General features: G+C 46.6%; 1 protein-coding gene across 1 annotated transcript; it reads left to right on the top strand.

The window, feature by feature from the left end:
- Positions 1-110: 110 nt before the first annotated feature.
- Positions 111-8,959, top strand: TMEM247 (transmembrane protein 247). The gene is made up of 5 exons (XM_011361414.1): positions 111-227; positions 932-1,267; positions 4,364-4,539; positions 7,210-7,399; positions 8,933-8,959. The coding sequence occupies exons 1-5, from the start codon at positions 111-113 to the stop codon at positions 8,957-8,959; spliced, it is 846 nt and encodes a 281-aa protein (XP_011359716.1).
- The last annotated feature ends 12,012 nt before the right edge of the window (positions 8,960-20,971 follow it).

The raw sequence follows: 20,971 nt of genomic DNA, 5'->3' as shown, positions 1-20,971 counted from the left end.
TTATGAGGACAGGGGATTGTGATGGTGGCTGGTCTGTGGAATCTGGTGAGGCCAAATGCTAGTGCCTCAAAAGATGTCCTCAGGCCCCGATTGGCAGCATTGCTTTCTGAATGGCAACAGACGACAGGGAGGCGATGGAAGTCCAGGGGGCGGGAGAAAGCTGCCCAACCTTCCCCAAGATGGCGCCTGATGACCCCATGTCTGAAGGGAAGTTGAGGGCGGCTTTGGTAAGGGAATGCCTATCCCACTGCCCCAGCTGGTCCCCGCAGGGGAAGAGAGAGTACTGTAGGGACACGTGATAGGAGCTGAGTGCTTTGAGGTCCCCGAGAGCTACTAAAGAAGAGCAGGTGACGTGCACCCCCTCCCCACCACTGGCAACCGGCTGTGACATGAAGCGAGGAAGGCTGCCATAAGACTGTGAAGTCACCCGGAGCTTTGGTCTTTCCCACCTACCTCCCCACTGGGGCCCTTTCCTCCCTCTGTGGATAGGGCCTGGCTCCCCCATACCCCTTTTTTGGTCCCCAAATATTTAGGTTCTCTCTACACAGACCCTGCCTGGGTTCTTCTCTCCTGCTGTAGCCCCCAGAGGCCTGGGTGTCTAACTCTTCTCAAAGTTAGGGAGAGTAGGGGAAAGTTACCTCCATGATTTAAAAATCACCAAGAACACAGCCTTCTACCTCAAGTCCCCTCTGCCGCCTCTTGCAACTTTAGGATGTCGTTCCTTTATGTCAGTGTGCCCTCTCTACCCTCAGGTCCCGGTAACTCCATGTAAGTGCATTTCGGAAAAGAACTCATTGTAGATCTTTCCAACTCAAACGCTCTTTCACACACTCCAGTCCATTGTGGTTTGGGGCAGCGGGAGAGCCCTGGGTGGGAGGGGTGGGCAGCCCCATACTGACTCCTTACCATCCCTGGACTGCCCTCTTCCCAGCCCCAGGAGGCAGAGGCCCCTAAGCCAGACTCTTCCTACGACTACCTGGAGGAGCTGGAAACTTATGAGAACAGAGACGACCCAGGGCCACCTAAGTCGCTGTCCCCCAAAGCTGGCCCGACCACCAAGGGCCAGGCGGGGGATGGACCTGAACTTACGAAACTGCCTTGGGCCCTGGGGACCTCGGGGACTAAGTGCAATGTCGAGATGGAGCTGGAGAGGGTGCGCATGGAGTTCGAGCTCACACGGCTCCGGTACCTGCATGAGGAGAATGAGCGCCAGCGGCAGCACGAGGAAGTGATGGAGCAGCTGCAGCAGCAGGCGACGCCCCACCTGGTAGGTGACAGGGAGAGGGTGGGGGGACCTGGCCGAGAGGCCCGCAGGTCCAGCCCCAAGGGCCAGGAGTGACGCTGGGGGTCAGGGAGACCTCTGTCCCTGACCTGCGCCAGAGCCCATCCTGCCGGCTTCACTGCTGCGTCTTGCCCCAGGTCCAGAGCCGGGCCGCTCACTGCTCTAGAGCTTCCGCGCCAAGCTGAGATTCAACTCTTTAGGGAGGGTGGACCCTAGGGGGGGCTCGAGAACCACCTTGTTCACCCACCTGCCCAGGGCTTTTCTTCTCAGGGAAAAAGTCTTTAACATTTCCTCTTTCCATTCCTCTTGGCATCTCTTTTAAGAGATATAATGCCTGGGACTAGACCCAGAACCCTCACTGCAGTCTGACCAGTGGATTTCGATAAAACTATCACCTTCCCTGATTAGGGCCACATCCACTCTGTTTGGATCACTCTGCTCTGTTGACAACTAAAACTTGGACATCTTTTGGCAAGAAACGGACCATTCTCCCCTAATCTGTACTAAATGGGGATAAGAACACCTACTTGCAGTTAAATGGGATATGCCGTGCTTAACTCTGTGACTGGGCCATCATAAGCACTAAATAACAAAAGATGTTATTGTTTAAATCAGTCTCATCTGGGCTTTAAAATCAGACAATTCTGGGTTGAAACCCTGGCTCTGCCACCTATAAACTGCATGACACTGGGCAAGTTACTAATCATCTTGGAGCCTCAGTTTGCTCATCCATAAGGCAGTATCTACCTCATAGGGTCATTGCGAGGATTAAATGAGAGAAGGCACATAAGGCACTTTGCAATGAGCCTGGCACATTAGGGAAGCACTCAATAAATGTTAGCTATTAACATTTTTATGTACTCATGCAATTCACTTCTTGACCCAAATACAACAACTAAAGTTCATCATTTTTCAATTTTATTGGAATGTAACGTATTAGCTCTGCTTCCCAGCTCTGAGTCATTCTCAATTCTGAGAAATTTGCCTTCTGCCTTTATCCAAGTCATTGCTATAACTGTTGAGGAGGATGTGACTTAAATAAGCATCACTAAAAGATCTCCCTACAGGTTAGCAGTTTTCCATTAATCATCATCCTTGTGTTGCATTGTATCCAGCTCACATTTCTCTATTTTGTCCAAAAAAAACTATGCTGAGACACACTGTCTAATGGTTTCCCAGAATTAAGATAGTACACTACCTGTAGCATTTCCCCAATTAACAGATCAATTATTTTTTTTAAAAGAAAATAGGGTTGGTTTTGCATGATTCGTTCTCGATGAACACACGCTGTCTTCTTAACAATTATCATTTTTTTCTTGCTCATGAAATACCTGCTTAATAATACACTTAATGATTTTGCTTAGCTAAGTCAAGCTTACTGAACTGGGATTTCTAGAATCTCTCTTTTCCCCCTCTTTTTAAAAATCTAGAAAATAATCACCTGTCCCTAAGGTTCTGGCAAGTTTCCTGATATTTTTGATGTCTCACAAATAAGTTCCATTTCAAAACTTGTGGTTTTACTTTTAGTATCCTTGGATAAAATCTGCTACAAGTTTGAGCCTGAAACTATGGAAAGCAGATATGGTGCAGTACTATGGCTTTGGTTGATGTCTCCTCCTAACCATGTTTGTTTTCCATTTGTAGTTTGAAAAGCTTTTTCCTTACTGGGTGAGCTGGAAGCCCTTGGTGTATAATCCTCTCTGCTCCCTGTCTTCTACTCAAAAGATAGACCATTGAAAGTGCTTTTGAAAAGACTAAAAGCTTTCACGAATGCATGTTTCGTTACTGAAATCATAAACATCTTCCATAAGCATTTCAGACTGAAAACACATGCAGTTTGCAAAAGGTGGCCGGAAGTCCACAGATCTAGAGCCTACGGGGTCTCCAGAGAAGCATTACATCTGCCCAGCCCTCGACTCCCACTAGAACCCTAGGAATGAGAAATTCTTTTCCTCTGGTCTTCAACCTTCCTTGCTATGCATTCTAGAGGTGGCATCACTGGAGTCATTTTCTGCCAGCGTGTGTTCATTTGGTTGCCTCTCCCATTTTTATATATTTGTTTCAATAATGGTGTGTCCAAAATATCAGGCTCTGGTAATAGTTTACAAACATGTTTTATTTGGGGGGTATGTATTAAAAGGTGGAGAGTTGACTTGATTTTGAAGTTTCCTTTCCACTTTCTTTTTCTGGGTGGATGGGTGGGTAGTAAATTTCATTGTATTGAAAAATACATCTGTGAGTATGTTTCTAACTGGTTAGGGAATCACAGTCCTTGCCATCTGCCTGCTTACAACAAAACAAAACAAAACAAAACTATGGCATGATTTTAAAAGATATTTTAAAGAATAAACCATGAGTGGTGTCTTAAGTACAGATCAAAATATCGTATCAGCTATTGCCTTACTTATATGTTGATGCTTTCTACAGTTAAAAGGGGCTCTGTCAAACTTCAGTTATATGGATTCTGGAAAAGAACAGCACACAGGCGGAATCAGACAGACAACTTAAGCTGCTTTCCCCCATGCCAGAGTCTCTGAGGTTTAAGAAGGCCCCACCACCTGTCTGTAGGGGAGACCAAACCCTAGGCTGAAGAACCATGAACTGACCCCATGTGACCCCATGGGCCAAGAGAGTCAGTCATTTGTGTCCAAGGGGCACCCTCTTATTGTGCCACTGTCCAGAAAGCAAGGCTGAGAGTCAGGGCAAACTGTCCGGAGAACACTCAAAGACCCAGCATCCAGATGTAGGATCTCAGTCAGAGAGACTTCCCACCTGTGTAAAGCAGGACGGACCGGAGAGAGCGAGGAAGGTGTTGGCCTGAACTAGGAAGGATAAGAGTAGGCTCAAGAAGTAAAAGCTCATGACTGCCCTCTATGTGCCCGTGACCTTGCTGGGAATTTCTCATTCCCTGTCTTACTCTCTCGCCTCATAGTCTTGTGAGGTGGGCACTACTCCCCTTCCCGTAGGTGAGGAAGGCGACCTGCCAGAGGTCACGTTCAGGAAAGAGCAAGACTGAAGCCCAGCTCTGCCTGACGCCCGCACCCTGGTTTTGCCAGTTCCGCTCTCTTCTTTCCTTCGCAGTTCTCAGGAGGCCTCCAGGACCTCCTGCTCCCCCAGAACCAGTTTGCCATGTTCCTGTACTGCTTCATCTTTATACACATAATCTATGTCACCAAGGAGATAATCTTCTTTCTCTTCTCCAAGCACTACCTGTTCTGCATCGCGGGCATTTTGCTCTGTTTGATTAAAACTTTATGGTCATACTTCCAAGTGCCTTCGCTCTGTCCATCACTGGGAACCACTACATTAGTGTATTGTTGAGACCTGACCCAAGTTAGCCCATGCCTCCCTGCCTCCTCCCTCCCTGGCACTCCTGCCCTCATACGGTGCCTCCTTCCAATCAGAACTTGCTATTAGGAAAGGCTCTGCTATCAGCCATTTACACTTTAGTGTGCAGTAATGCATTTCATCCTTATACTGAGCCTTAGCTCTCACTGTGGATGAAGACGCTTTATCTGCTAAGAGGAGGACTTCAGAAGTTAGCAGGTTAGGGAGGTATCTTTAGGAAGAAGGGGTTTAGAAGGACTTTCCAGAACTACAGAAATCACACCGTGACCAGACTGGCTTGGGATCCATCACATCTATTCACTTTCATAGATCTCTGAGCTGTGGGGAGCTGTGGTAGGCTTAGGGGTAGGCCCCCCAAAGATGTCCATATTCCAGTCCCCAAACCTGTGAATATGTTACCTTATGTGGCAAAGGAGACTTTGGGATGTGATTACATTAAGGGTCTTGAAATAGAGAGATGATCCTGGATTATCCAGGAGGGCTCATTATAATCACAGGGGTCCTTATAAGAGGGAGACAGACAGGAAGGTGAGGATCAGAGAAGGAGATGTGACCATGGAAACAGAAGTTGGAGGGAAGTGGGTACACGAGCCAAGGAAGGCAGGCAGCCTCTAGAAGCTAGAAAAGGCAAGAAAATGGATTCCCTCCTAGAGCCTCCAGGAGGAATGCAGCCCTGCCAATCCATTTTGGACTTCCAACCTCCAGAACTGTAAGAGAATAAATTTGAGTTGCTTTAAGCCACTAAATGTGTAGTCATGTGTTATAGCAGCGATACTAAGACAAAAAATAATACAGGAGCCAAAACCCCTCGAGCTCTTTCCAGCTCTGCAAACATGTCAAGATAGCATCACCAGGCCACTGTCAAAGGTCCACTTAGCACTGGGCCTGAACAGGACTGTATACAGTCAGTCCCGTAGGCTTGGAGCCTGCTCTCAGGCCACATATCTTTCAAAAAGAGAGACACTGAAGCTCCAGTGAGCCCAAGCCTTTCAGGGTCTGACAGCAAACGGTATCCCTATCACTGAGCAGTACATGCTTGGGTGACATGGGGTGGCAAAATCTAGGTGTCCTCCTAGGGCCATTGGGAAGGAGGGATTGAATGCCTGATTGGAGCCACAGCAAGTCAGCGGTAGTGGAAAAATGGGAAGAGACAAAAAACAGGCCACACGGACAAACCCTCAAATCCCACACACACACACACACACACACACACACACACACCCCAAATAAACAGTTGTCCACAACAGAGATGCACACAACCCGCCTTCCCATTCCCCAAAACACTAGCAACCACAACCTAAAGGAACAGACTTGGAACACTAGAGGGCTCAAGGGAGGCACAAAATGAAGCCGCCTGGTGAGTGTGTAACAAACAGTTCAACTCCCCCCCAGGGCCAGCTCCCCAACCCCTGCTGTCCCACACACACCCCCGGCTGACAGCCAGCTGCACTTACCCACCAGCCCTGCCCGGGGATGACGGCTGGCAGTCTGGCTACAGCACAGGAAACTTTAGGGATAATGCAGCAAACTGAATGAGGCTGGGCATAGCTGTGCCATCAGTCAAGTCTTTTTGAACCCCTTCTCTTCCTAGGCAGAAGGCTCCGCCTTAAGAGGGACAGAGAGTAAGTTTCTGTTCTGTTGGGCTCTCCGAGTGATGCTTAGTGAAAACACACTACAAAAAGAAGACCGCCCCAGGATTCAATGTCAGTACACATTATACTGCCATATAAGTCTGCAGTGACTTCTCATTTTCCACTCAATTCAATGTATCCAACCCCATTCATGGCTCCGTGTGACAGGTTTTTACTTGAAAATAATAAAGCTGTCATTTTGCATTAAACTTTCAATGACAGAATTTTTTGCAGTGGGTCACTTCTCACAACCATCTTATTTGATCTGGGTTCCTGGAGTCGGATGGAGGCAAAAGGAGGAGGAGATCAAGATATTAAAAAAGTTAAAGCCCAGATGTTTACCTTGTTATAGCAGGTGGAATTAAGAGTTTGTAAAAACTACCAAGTGCTATAAAGTCATTTAGTCCATCGCCTGTTCCCAGGTAAAACTGGGCTTTAATATATCCATTTTCTTTACAAAGAGAAAAGGCTTAGTTAACTCACTTGAGCACTCAAGTTAGCACCTCATCTCACCCCCCGACCAATGGACATGAAATCTCCCCCCTCTGTGCCTCCTACTATGATTAACCACTAAAACCAGGAGCCTTAGACCTGCCCTTTGGGAAAATGAGAACAGCTCAGGGTCACTCCCCAAACTTGATACAGGTCTCTCCCAGTTCAAGTGCAAAACAGAAGGGAGAGAGAAAAAGGTAGAAAAAGACACAAAAGATAGGGGGAAAAGGCACAGCTGAGGGGTTACCAAGCAGGCAACGAGTCAACATGCAAGCGCTTCTTGAGAACCTCAGGTGTGCCAGGCACTTCGCTGAACGCTTTATGGAGGCTATCTTCACCAAAACCCTGGGAGGTGGGAATGTGTACTATCCCTCATTCACAGATGAGGATACTGAGGCTCCGAGAGGTTCAGTGACATACTCAAGATCATCTTAGATCTCAAGTCTGACTCCCAAGCACATTATGTTCCTACATCACCATGCTCCCAAGATCTGACCCTGAAGGATCTCACAGCCTTTCTGAGGAGATGAGCCCAAGGCACATGAAAAACGTAAAGACCTCAATGGTGAAGGAGAGCGAAGAACGAGAGGTCCCTGGAGCCCAGGGAGAAAGAAAGTCTTCTCAAAAGAGCAGCCCACAAGAGCAGGTGAGCCTGGGGCAGGTAAAGAGGAGGGAGAACTCACGGGAACTGGTAAGGATGGAAGTATATCAGCTGTATTCAGGAGAAAGAGAAGGCTCATTCTTGCGCCAGTGAATGATGTAAAGGTAACAGGCCCAGAAAATTAATTTGGGGCCAAATTTTATAGTCCTGAATGTAGGTCTGAGGAATACGAATTCAATCCCTTAGGAAACAGGAATTCCCTGAAAGATTGTAGAGTGATAGTGAACCCCTCAAAAAAGAAAGGACAAGGCCTCCTTTTCCCTCCCTCTCAGGGGACCATGTTCTTGCCTTGACCTCTCCCCATTTCCAAATCAGGAACATTCTTTCTAAGGTCCTATGTGAAGATTGTATTCAGCTATAAAAGAAACCCAGCTATAGTGGCTTCTCCAAATAGAGGTTTGTGTTTCTCACATACTAAGAAGTCCCAAGTAAAACAGTCCATGACTGGAGAAACGACTGCAGGAAGTCACCAAGGACCAGGCTGCTTTTTGCTCCACCATCCTTAGCACACAGCTTTTATCCTCCTCAGACCATGGCTTTCAGCCTCATGATTTCAAGATGGCAGCTGCAGTTCCAGGTATCATGTCCATAACTCCAAGACAGAGGGAAAAAAGGGGCCACCTTTTAAAAGCTTTTTAGAAAGACTTACCTAGCAACTTCTGCTTACAACTCATTGGCCAGTCTGGTCATGTGGCTGCTGCTGGCTACAGGGCATCTGAAGTGGTAACTTTTTGCCAGGACACTGTCACAGAACTGAACAAAATCAGGATTCTGATAGTATGAGGGAAGGGACGGGTGGATATTGAATAAGTGACTATGTCTGCCATACTCTGCTTTTTTTAGGCCCAGCTCCCACTCCCTTCTGGGCGCTGAGCCAGAGTTGTGGTGGGGGTTGAGACCATTGGGTGGAGCACAGCTGTAGCCAATCTGGGCCTGGCCCACTTCTGCCTCAAGGCCTCATTCACATACCACAGCAGGAAGGTCATGGTTTTCTCTGGACACACGACTGGAACAGCTCTGCCTTCCTCCTCCTGACCTCTGCCTGAAGCCCTATGACCTTTCACAACCAGGGCAGAAGCCTTGCCTGGGGACTTAGAGGCACGCCCCTCTGTGCTGGGCACCCTCAGCAAAGCTGCAAGAGGAGGCAAGTTTGCCCCTGGTGTTCCTCCCCTCTCCTGTGTCCCAGCTCCCGGAGAACAGAGCCCAGAACCCCTGACATCTCTCCTGTCAGCCCACTCACACTAGGCTGCTGAAGCCTGGGTGTGTAACAGATCATATGCATTACATTCAGCTTTTGCCCAATCAAACACTAATAGCAAAGTTTCAGGCAGGCTTAGGGAGAGAAAAGTGAAAGCATCTTTCCTGCTCCCCAAATGGAGTCACATAGGTGGCAACCCTGAGCCCAAGGACAAGACTAGAGTCCTGGAAACTGCTGAAATCTGCAGGACGGAAGAGGGAGCAGGCTTGATTCCAAACGTCACTTCCATGCCATGTCTGTTTCTAATTCCGCTTTAGCAGATGACCGACGACCAGCAGGTCCCTTAAGCCTTCTAGCCTTCATTTGGTGACCTGTAAGTTATCTGGACTCTACCTTAGTTTAAAAAAAAAAAATTTTTTTTTAAAGGACCAAAGCCTAGGGTCTGCTTTTTAATTGATTTGCTATGGTGTTTAGGGGCCTTGGTAGCCTTAAAGGTGCCCCAGCAACCACATTAAGAAACCTAAATCCTTGCTCCTCAACATGTGACCTGAGGACCAGCTGCATCCACATTGCCTGGGGCATCTTAGAAAGTCCAAGAAGCTTGCCTCTCTAGGTGAGCTGACACAATCCAACCTATGCTTTGTGGTGAAGACACTGCTCATGGCCTGGGAATGGGGTGCAGATGTAGAGGCACAATAGGAAGGGGAGAGAGCGGGTACCTGAGCGTGCAGCCCCTAGAAGTGCTGTGGGAGCCTCCATCAGCACAGAGCTCAGCCCAGGGTGGCGATATATCTACCCTCTTCCCTCTGTGCCCTTTCGAAGTCCTTGCTCTGAGCTTCTGAGAAACGAAATGACATCTCCCAGCATCTCCCTGGCACTCTAGGATTCACCAGAAACTTCCGGAATCCCTCCAGGCCCTGTCTTTGCCTCTGTCCCTTTTTTGATCTGGCTCTGACGTGTATAGCTTTGGGAAAATCTTGCTAATACACATTCATTCATTATTTAAAGGCTGCCACTGTTCCTTCAGGAAGGTTAAGCATGATTAAAAGATGGGATTTTTCCACAGGGCACAGCAGAAAAGCTAGGGCTCTCGCATTTTTAAGCTGTTTTGGCCAAGCCTTGTTGCATAATTTAAACCCTGTGACTTATTTAGACTTAATTAGACAAAGGAGCAGTAGCTACAGGTTCATTAGTCAGTATTTATTAAGCACCCAAGGGGGCGTGGTGGGTTCTTAAGAACAAAGTGGAGAATCAGCTTTGGGCTTACAAATTTCCTACACTTAAGGAAGAGGGGGTTATAGACGTGTCAGGAGGTAGGCATTTTTATTCCTCCAGGAGAATAAAGAAGTGGCATCAAAGGGCCTGGGGTCATGGAACAAATCCCCACTAACACCTTCTTCTCAGCCATGATGGGGTGATGTAAGCCACCTCACAGTGCTATGCTGACAGATGAGTATGATAATGGGGTGTAAGCTCATGGTAAATGCGGAGCTATACAAACGGCAGGTGTTAGTAAGAGTTGAGCAGGGAAGGTGTAGTGATTGCCCCCCCACCCCGATTTCAGAAACTGAGAGAAGTGGGAGGACCAGCTCCAGCATTTGTGGGACCCAGTGCAAAAGGACAATGCCTTGTTTAAAACGTATTAAGAATTTCAAGGGGGTAACAGCAGAGCCTGAAACCAGGTGTAGAGACTCCTGAGCACAGAGGTCCCCCAAAGCTGGGGCCCGGTGCCACTGCTCTGGTGGTATATCCATGAGGCCAGCCCTGGAGGTAGATGAAGGATACCCTCTGGGGTGAGGGGCTTTTGTGGTGCCTCTCAAATCCTATCCTGAGAGACTATGTCCTTGGCCACCCCATCAGCCTGAGGGAGGAGAGCAGGTGCTGTGCATTTTGAAAGGGGGTGGGGACCACGGGAGCAGGCCTAGGGTAGGGGATACTGAGGCTGGTGGTCTGGAAAAAGGAAAGCCCCCATCCCAGAAAAAGTGATCTCCTAGTTTACCCACCGGCTCTGGAAGCAGCATCTGACTGATCAGGAGGCTCCTCTCTGCATGGAGGTCATGCCTCAGGCTTGCAGCTGCCAATCACTGAGCTAACAAGCCTCAAGCTCTACAAATCCTCCATGCTCCCTCCCTCTATGGCCCCCTCTCCCTCCATTCCCCTTCCCTCTGACTTCTGCCCTTAGCTTCTTTAGCCAATCATTTTGCTCTGGGCAAGAAAATCCAAAAATAGGAGAACAAAGCTCAACTTTTACCCCCATGAGTCTCATTTGTATCAAATGACACAGTCCCTTTGCCTCAAACTTTTCAACAAAGGAGTCTTTGTAAGGTCCTGGGGCAGAAAGCAGGCCTTGGAAGGGAGCCACCAGGAAGCCAGGCAAAAAGTGCTGAGTAAAGCAACTCTTGGCTGAGGAGATTGGGGTGGGGTGGGGGTGTCTCCAGAGTTTTCCTCTGCCCCAGGAAAGGCCAGGGCCAGATGCTCCCTATCGGAGTAGCTTTTCTCCCAGCACCCGGCTCTGGCTTTGGCCAGGAGGTGCCGGAGCAGGTAACAGAGTGTCTACATGGAACACCCCAGTCACAGGGGCTCAACCAGCGCTTGAGGAATAAATGAATGAACAATTCAATGAACCAAAGGATGTAATAGGCAACCTGAGAACATTTCTGTGAGCTGACGTATTCTGCGAAGTCTTCCTGGAGAGGGGAGAAGGGAGCAACCAAATACTATGTATTCTGCCTGTTCAATAACACCTTATGTCATCTCATTTCATCTCATGGCCACCCCCAAGGGAGCACTATTCCCATCCTCACTTAGCAGCTGAGAAAGCAGACTCAGAGGTCCAGGAGTTGCCTGAGCTTCCTCAGCCAGAAAGCGGCAGAGACCTAGTGTGGCAAGGAGCCGAAAGTTGATTTAAGAAAAACAAAACAATATATGTCTTGTCTATTTGAGTTTGTGGATGAAGATCCACAGCTGATTCAATAACGTAAAAAATACTGTTACTGTATTTCAAATGGATTGTGAGGCCCCACTATGTCTCTCTCTGTACACCTAGCGGTAGCAGATTCAAAAGTATTGGACTTAAAAACCTATTCTTTTATTGTACCCCTTCTCTCACTACCTCTCACCAAAGGCTGTAGGGGAAAATGTCTTTCAGGAGGGACAAGGATATAAGTCCTCACTCAATAGCCCACCCATTCCACTCCCTGCCATTTTCCAGAGAGATAACTGGAAGATCTATACTCAAGGCCCTGGAGAGCTTCCAGCCCCACCAAACATCTTCTATTTTGCCCCACAGGTGAGTGGGCCTGTAGCTGGCTTGGGGGTCTTCCCTCTCGAACCAGCCATGCCTAGCGCTCTTTCTCTCTGAAGACCAGGATTCTCTGGCAGGTATATGAAAAGAGAGGAAGGTGGTCAGACCCAGGGAGAAATCTTACAGTTCACTCTCACTGACATTCAATTCAGGGCAATTTCTGTATCCTCACACACACAAAGTCTGCTCTGGTATCAGAGCTGCCCCAGTGAGTTCCTAGAAAATGTTGTGCTTTGGAAGACTCTGGAAGCAGAGCCACGTGCTAGAAAGTTCACCTGCTCTCAGATATCAGACTGACTTCAAAGGAACTCCAGACGGTGGCCCTAAGCAAACCACACACTGCAAGACAATCCTGATTCCCAAAACAGATCACTTAGGGCAAGGGCCAGAAACTGGGATGTCAGGAGGACCCAACTGGCGCAAGTAAAAGAAGACACTGGCCCGGTGTAGCTAACAGGAAAGGAAGAGCCAGTGTAAACTCAGCAGTCTCTACACACCTCCTCCCGCCCATTTTGACCACGTGAGGAAGCAGACCCCATGTGCAGTTTTTCAAGGGCAGCCAGGAATCGAATCTTTTTATGTGCTACCTGCTGATTTTGAACTGTTGGCTCAAGGTTCTTAGACATCCTATGGACCTAACAAAAGTCTGTGGGCCCACCAGCTTATAATCTCTGAACTTGAGATGTGATTTCCCTTATGATAGAGTCTTTTTCACTCAGAGACCCGCTGGGGGATTTCTTTAAACAGAAAACACTCCTAGTACAAAAATAGAATGTGATTCACTCTAGCACAGGGTTTAAGTACAGAAGCAGCAGTAAGGGATGCTTCTCTTCACAAATTGCCTCACCTTGAGGTATTTCAAGAGACAGACCGCTTAATGCATTTCAAATCAGGTTAGCGTGGCAAAAATCTAATTTTCATACAACTTTTTGAAGGAAGATGGGAATTTGGTTCAGGTCTGGATCAGGATTAAAGAAGGGGCCTGGAAGCAGGAAGGTGAGGAGGGAGAGTGTGTTGGGGTAAAGGGCAGAGCTGGGGGCCCAGGCTGAGCGATGTGGAGAGAGGCTCGCAACCGTTCTGTGAGGTTGGTCAGACAGAGTGGTGGGGCCTGGGGACCAGAGCCAGCCAGAGAGGAGAAGAGGAGGAGGGAGCATCATTAGTTGCCATGGTAACAAAAAAATAAAGAAAGGGGGAGAGCGAGAGAGGGGGGAATCTCAGAGAAGAGCTATGTTGTGTTGCTGTCCATACCAGCTCTCTTGTCTCTACCCAGGCACTTTGTCTATGACTCTCTGGCCCCTCTGATACTTCCCCCACCTGACTCTGCTCATTCCTGGCATGCATAAATTACTGTGAAATTACTTCAAGGACATTTAGATCCTAAACATGGGTGAGCTAGATGGGCACCTGCTTACTGTTCCTCTAAGTCTCAAAAGACCTCTTGAATTCAAAAATATTTTCTCCACTGTTCTGCCATAAAGCCTATAATTCCACCATTAGGGCAAATTTTCTTAAACTAAAGATTTGTTCATGTTTAATTACGAAACGTCATTAAAAAGGGTAATATCTTGGATAGCAATTTCTAAAATCTCATAAGAAATTAGCTTACCACATGTAGCAAGGATCTCAGATGCAGCCTAGGAAACTCCATGACTTGGGTTCAAGCATATCTGAACCTGTACGATGAGCTGATAGGGCAGACCCCAGACAGGCCACTTCACAGGACAGTTCCAGTGACATCTGCTGTGTGCCTAGAATTCGTTTTCCCTTGATTTTCTTTTGGGGAACTCTTTGTTCATCAGTCTTTGTCCATGAGGTCCAGGTGCGCTGACTTCCAGTCAAGGGCGGACCCAAGACCCGGACCTGACCAATTGGAGCATTCCATCTCCTGGCCAGAACACTTGACTCTTGTGTAGACACACAATCCAGGCCTGACCAATGAGTCTCAGAACTAGGACTTTTGCTGGAACTCTTGAGAAAGTAAACTCTCTTTCCATTGGGTATCCACTAAGTGGATAAACTCTATGTCCAGAGCTGCTGGTGGCCATCTTGTTCCACTGGGGGAAAGTATACCTGAAATTAAGCTGATAGAGAAAAAGAGCAGAGCCAAGAAGAGATAAGAAGACACAGATAGGGAGAGAGAGGGAAGAGAGGGAGAGAAGGAGAGGAGAGAGAAATCGAGCCCTTGTTGGCATGATTTGAGCCCCTGGATCCACCTAAAATAAGAGACATCCCGGATGTGGTTCCATAGTGTAGCGGTTAGCACGTCTGCTTTACACGCAGAAGGTCCTGGGTTCTCACCCCAGTAGAGCCACGGTCCATGGTCTATGGCTATGCTACCCTGAACGAGCCCGATGTCTGATCTCAGAAGCTAAGCAGGGTCAGGCCTGGTTAGAACTTGGATGGGAGACCACCTAGGAAGACCAGGTGCTGTTGGCATAAATAATAATAATAAAATAAATAAAAATAAAATAAGAGACATCCCTAGCTCTTTAGTTGCTATTAACTTTGAATTGAATTGGGTTTCTGTCACTTGGAACCAAGAGTTCTGAATCATGCAAGGGCTTTCCCATTTGGCTAAAGAAGATTATATGAGTTGAAACCTGGGCTCAGCAACAGCTAATGCAGGAGGTATCATGGCATCTGTTCCCAGCCTGTCCTATGGAGAAAGCTACAGGGATGAAACTAAACCAGGAGTTTGGGAGACAAGGGGAGAAGTAGAGTTCTCACACATGACCCTCAGCGGGGAAGGCAGCCATTTCCTCACTGCTTAAGAGAAAACATCCCTCTTCTGTCACCCTGAGGGGCGGAGGCATTGACGAAACTGCCGAGGGAAATGGCAGTATGGCCCAGCTAAGACAAAAGGGTCCATGAACAGACCATGAAAGATTTGGAAGCAACCCAAATGTCCATCAACTGATGAGTGGATAACCAAAATGAGAGAATATTATTTGGCAATAAAAAAAAGCACTGATGCATACTACGACATGAATGAATCTTGAAAACATTATGCTGAATGAAAGAAGCCAAAGACAAAAGATAATATATAATTCCATTTATACGAAATGTTCAGAACTGGCAAATCTATAAGAACGGAGAATAGATTAGTGGTTGCCTAGGGCTGGGGGAGCAGGGGGATTGGGGGGTGACAGTTAAGGTTGCAGGATTTCCTCTGGGGTCACAAATGGTCTAAAATTGATGTGGCAGTGGTTGTGTGACTCTGAATATACTAAAAGCCATTGGATTATACACTTTAAATGGGTGAATTGTATAGTACATGAATTATATCTCAATAAAGTTGTTGCAAAAAAAAAAAAAGATGCTCTCGAGGTTCCTGCCCACTCGTGTGTGGTGGAGCAAGCATGGGTGGTCGGCCTCCAGAGGCCCAGGAAACATCAAGTAGCTGCTGCTCCCCTGGGTAGCAGTTCTGTCCTTAGACCGGATAAAAGGGACCTCACGTTGGGCTGGCACCTTAAGAGGACCCCGTTTTGGCTCTTCTCTGGTCTCCCCATGGGGTAAGAAGTCTGTGAGGCCAAGAGGATGTGTCTGCCACACTCACTCCTTCCCAGACCATACCCTGAGTATACAGAGTACAGGGAACTCCTTGCCCAAAAGGCCCCAAACCTATTTCTAGAGCCCAGGTCTATCCTCCTCAGTGTAGATTGAACTGGTGGTAAGCATAGAAGTGTAATTGGAACTTGAATATGTAGGCTGGAATGCCCTAGTCAGGTCCCTCAAAGGGTGGGGCAGAGCTGGGGGTGAGAGGAGGAGAAGACAGGCCATGTGTCATGAGCTCAGAGCCTGGGGAGGCCTGGGGCCGGTGCTCCCCACAACCACTGCACTTCAGCATGGCGGCGTGAGGAGTATGAGAATTCTCAATTCAGTTTGACCTTCTAGGTCATTACGAAGATATACTTTTCAAGATAGGATGCTAGAACATTGAACAATTTGTTAGCTTACTTTGTAGTTGCGAAATATTTAAACATACAGTTTGTGGACCTCCATTTGTCCTCTTGCTCTGGACCCCCACAAATACAAAGACCTGACCTGCTGGGAGATGCTGCATTTAAGAAAGAAATCTATTAGAGCTTTTCTTTCTAAGGAATCCTGGTGTGGGGTTTCCCCAGGCTGCATTTACGGATTTGGGAAACACAGTTCATAGATTTCTTGCTCCAGGCTAAAGAGAAAGCTGACATATGCCTGCCCACAACCTTGAAGTTTAATGATTTCTCTCAACATCTTCTCAGCTAAGCCCACAGCTTAGGCATGTAGTGAGGTGCAGGCTGAGGACTGGGGTTGTTATATAAGCCATATTCAGGAATTCCCTGTCTGGCTGGCTCTCTTTTTCTGTTTTGTTTTGTTTTGTTAATATATAATGCAAAGAATTCAATTGGCAAGAAATTCTAGCAGAAGCTCATGAAAAACACCTAAGAGCAGGGCTGGGGCAGGCCAGAGAGTATTATTGTTCATCCTCTTTCTACATCTTCCTGATGGCCACAAACCCTAGGAGATCCTGTGCTAGAGCCCTGGGAGCAGAGACCAGCAAGATACATGGTCTTTGTCCTCACAGTAGTCACCATCTGTTTAAGGGAATAACATTGACACTGAAGTCATTAAAATACAATATAAAAATCCCACAATATCATTTAGGATGTGACATTAAAGTCTTTTCGAGACTAGAGATCATCTCATTCAGAGTTTCCCCTTGGCACTATTGACATGTGGGGTCAGATAATTCTTTGCTGTTGGAGGTGGAGGGCACTCCCCTGTGTATTGTAGGATGTTTAGCAGCCTCTACTCACTAGATGCCAGTTAAAGGTCCCCTGTCTCAGTTGTGATAACAAAAAATGTCTCCAGACACTGCCAAATGTCCCCTGAGGGTCAAAACTGCCCCAGCTGAGAACTAGGGTAACACGCCACCATTTCCATTGTAATGAATGTCTACAGGCTGATAGTACTGCAGAAGCCTGAGGAGAGGGAGATGGCTGTGGGCCAGAGAAGACCTGAACTGGGCCTCCAAGGATGGGTAGAATTTGACTAATCTAGCTAGAAGGACAACACTCCAGAGGGAGAAACAGTGCACTGAAAGGCAAAGAGGCTGGAACACGCAGCATACCCTACGTGGTCATGCAGTTGTACAATGCCAAAAGGTGCCCAGCAGAGAGGACAAGTAGGAGCTGAAATGCAGCCCACCCTCCCCTAGCCAAGCCATGTCCCTTAGCACATAGCTTCATTGGTCCAGAGAGAAGAGAGCCTTTTTCTTAGTATAAAGGGTCTTGTGCTCCCCATCCCATGGGCTCATGGTACTGCATCTGCCCAAAGGGAGCCTTTTTCTAATGTCACAAAGGCACCACAGAGACCAACCAAAGCCCCATGCATGAGCCCTTCCTGCGGTGGAGAGGAAAGGCAAGCCAGCAAAGTAGCCAGCACTGTCTGGGGCTGACAGGGAGCTCTAGCCTTCTCTGTCCCTCGTTGGCCCCAGTATGCTCCTCCCCGCTCTGACTGGTCTGTGGGCACTCCACCCAGCCCTGCAGAGGCCCTGCGTGGAAGGATGAGAAAGAATTTCTTTCAAGAGCTCAAAGTAGGTTGAACCAAAAAGAGAAGGAAGGCTCTGAGGGAAGAGTCTGGATCAGGAGACAGACTGCAACCAGGGTACCTGGGATTCAGATCACAGCTGCTTCTGCTCGCTACACAGAAAGGCCCTTCAGAGGTGATCACCCCTCAGGGAGGTCACCTCTGCCCAGAGCATTTCTCTCCTACAAATAGATCTTCAGAACCTGCGGGAACCCCATCACCCCATTACCTTCCCTTCCTTTGCTCATCAGTCCAGCAATGGGCAGTACAAACTCAGGTACAGGCACTCTTGGGGATACATGAAGATTCTCCACAGGGTACATATTTTAAGAACCTCACACCGCAAGTCCTCCACTTCCACAAGCACTCTCATAGAGGCATCCTGTCTGAGCACATGGGCCAACGTTGCTACTGGTTCTCTCTCTCTCCTGCCTTCTCCCTCAAGAGATCACCTTTCTCCCACTTCCCAAAAGAAAGGAACATGTAGTACCCATCCTAAATCTTATCACGGTGCATTGACTTGGGGAAAAAAATGTATGGTGCAACAAAGGAACAGTCTCAATCCTGGTATCCGTGTTGAGAAAAGGAATGACTAGGGCCTGGGCAAATCAACTACCTTCCAATTCTGTACTTTCATTCGATTTGGAAGAGACTCTATTCTAGTTGTCAGTTGATTTCTAAAGATCCACCCATATGATTTTTGGCATATAACTCAAAGGAGTTTGTGAAATTGAGTGACACTGCTCTAACAAAACTCTTTACATTCCTTTGTACTTATGTATGTGAAGAGGTTTCTGAGATCAGCTCTTGCATCTATTTAAAAAAAAAAAAAATAGAACACTGAACCCTGACCCCTTCTATCAATGAGTTATATTCATCCATGGATATATGAACTAATTAGTGTGGAGAAAAAAAAGCTTCATCTCATTAAGAGATGCATCCAATTAAGCTTTATTTTTTATGCTTCTATAGTATCTATTAAAATTTCTAATAGCATTTGTTTTGATTAATTGTGCACTAGTTGTCATGGTACAAATCCAGACAAAATATTCTCTAACATTTAGAGTCTATGGTCACAGGAAATTTAGAAAATAAATTCATTTTATGTACATAGCTTTGTTAGAGAGAAGCATGATAGGACAATACATAAAAGATATCCAATCATAAAAATGTATTAGGATAAAATTCTGTAGAAGAAGTAGAATGGAAATAAAAATTCATGGATAAAAAAAGATGAAATTTGTCCCACTTTTAAGGAAGAACTTCATGTATTTTTAAAAAGGATAATGGTGAGTATCCAATCACTATAGTACTTTATTTAGAGACATTTTTCAGAGTACTAAAACAATTTTATTTTAAAACGTCAATATTTGCATACAACAGAAAGCACATCCTCTGTAACTATGTAACTATGAAAAATTTTAAATGTTTGTTCCTAAAAATGTGCAAAGGGGTACCTAGATTTTCAAAATTCTTTTAGGAGTCTGCAAGAAAAGTGTTTGAAACACCAGGGTCACAGGAATCTGGCTCTTGCCTGCAAGGGGTGTTCCTAGAATAAATGCAAAATCGACAGGTTTGACTACTCCCTAAGTCTTGGAGAACCCGTGAGCACCTTCAAAGGGAGAGGACTCTTGCTGGTGCTGGGTTGGTGAGAAGTGGGCCAACAAGCTCTCCCATCATCCTATCAATACTTTCCTCCCGTCTTTTTTGTCATCTTGTTTTATTTTAAGCATTCCTCTAAAATCCCATTCCCTCCACTGCAGATGACCCATCTCAGAACAGGTCTGTGTGAGATCTGTTCTGCGTTTTCCCATGCTGTCTCAAGCTTTCCTTTCTTCAGGAAGCTTTCGCGCGGACAGCGCCCCCTCCCCTACCCGCAGCCTCTTGGCCCCAGTCTAATACCCCTTTTACGCCCCTGGTACCCACTGCTTCCTCCAGCTTTCTGTTGCTTTGGGATGGTCTTCATTCCCCAGCAAAGCCATAAGTTTTCTCATCTGTGTCTCCAAGACACTTTCCTCAACAGTAAGATGTGGATAATAAGAATTAAACGAGATGAAATTTGCACAGCGCCTGGCACCGAGCCTGGCCTGCAGCCAAAACTGGGCACCCAGTTGCGTTCAGCAAATACTTGCTAATTGTACTGTTAAATTTTCTGGGCAGTGATTACAGAAGTCTGGGCTTTCTGGCGTCCTCCTTCGCCCAGGGAACCAAGGACAGATCCCAAACCTCCAGGTCTGCTTTAGGTAACTTGCTAACTAGGAGTGACGAAAACGCCCTCCCCTCCTGCCTCCAGCGGGCGGGGATGGGGGAAGCCGGGAGCTATGAGGTCATGCTCGGGTCACGTGACTGTTGCTGCATCTGTCAGCTGTGGTACAATTACTAAGACAGTCCGGGCTTGTGACATTCAAGCCAGTTATCTCTCTCCTCTGTCTCCGGTGAGCTGGCCCCTTTCACACCAAGGGACCGTCTCAAAAGTCTAGGACCCTGAAGAGTATGGTTCCAAACGCTACAACTTAAGGGCTGGGAAATAAAAGAGAGAAAGAAAAAAAGTCCAAGCTTGCAGTTCTTGCTGCTGCAATTTGGAAACCATGTTTAAGCCCCAGTTTCTTAAAATCTTTTCTGCCAAAGCAATTTGGCATATGTATTAAAGAGTCTTTTAAAAATTCTCATATTCTTTGACCCATTAATTCCAGTTCTAGAATGCTTGCCTATGGGAATAATCCAAACTGGGGCAAAGGTTTAGGTACGTAAAATTCACTGCCTTGTTATTGAAACTAAAATACACACACACACACACACACACACACACACACACACACACACACATACATATGATGAAATTGACTAGATTGAGGTATAGACGAGCAATATAATATTGGGCTGTTGTTATAAATGGTGATTGACAAGAATTTTTCATGACATGGAAAAATGCATGAAAAAATGACCATAGGGAATATTCATTGAGCACTTACTATGTGCCAAATGCTAAACGCTTTATATGAATTGAGTCTTACAACATTAAGAGACAGACACTATTATTATCCTTCTAAAAACTGCAACCTAAAGAAGGAACTTACCTAAGGTTGACTAGCTAATAAAGTATGAAAATTGAGGCTTAGAGTTATTCAACGGGTTTAACTGAGTAGGTGGCAGAGGCAGGATTTGAACTCAGAGAATCTGAGTCTAGAGTCCAGCTTCTTGACTCCTATGCTCTCAACTGCCTGCCACAATAGTAACTAGTGAAAAGTCAGGATATACTACATATACACACCATCAGGTCAATAATGTGTATGTGCACGTGTACCCCTTCACATAATACATGCCAAGAAAAAGAATGGAAGAATAGACCCCATATTTTCACAATTAGCACTGATTTAAATTTTCTTTATACTATTCTGGATCTTTACATTTTTCTACAATGTATGTGTATTAATTTAACAAGGAGAAAAAATGTGACATACAGCTTAATCCCACTAAAAAGCCA

The sequence above is a fragment of the Pteropus vampyrus genome, unplaced genomic scaffold (assembly GCF_000151845.1).
Source record: "Pteropus vampyrus isolate Shadow unplaced genomic scaffold, Pvam_2.0 Scaffold66, whole genome shotgun sequence".
Classification (NCBI taxonomy): Eukaryota; Metazoa; Chordata; class Mammalia; order Chiroptera; family Pteropodidae; genus Pteropus; species Pteropus vampyrus.
Note: the sequence above shows the minus strand (reverse complement) of the source record. Positions and strands in the feature narration are given on the sequence as shown.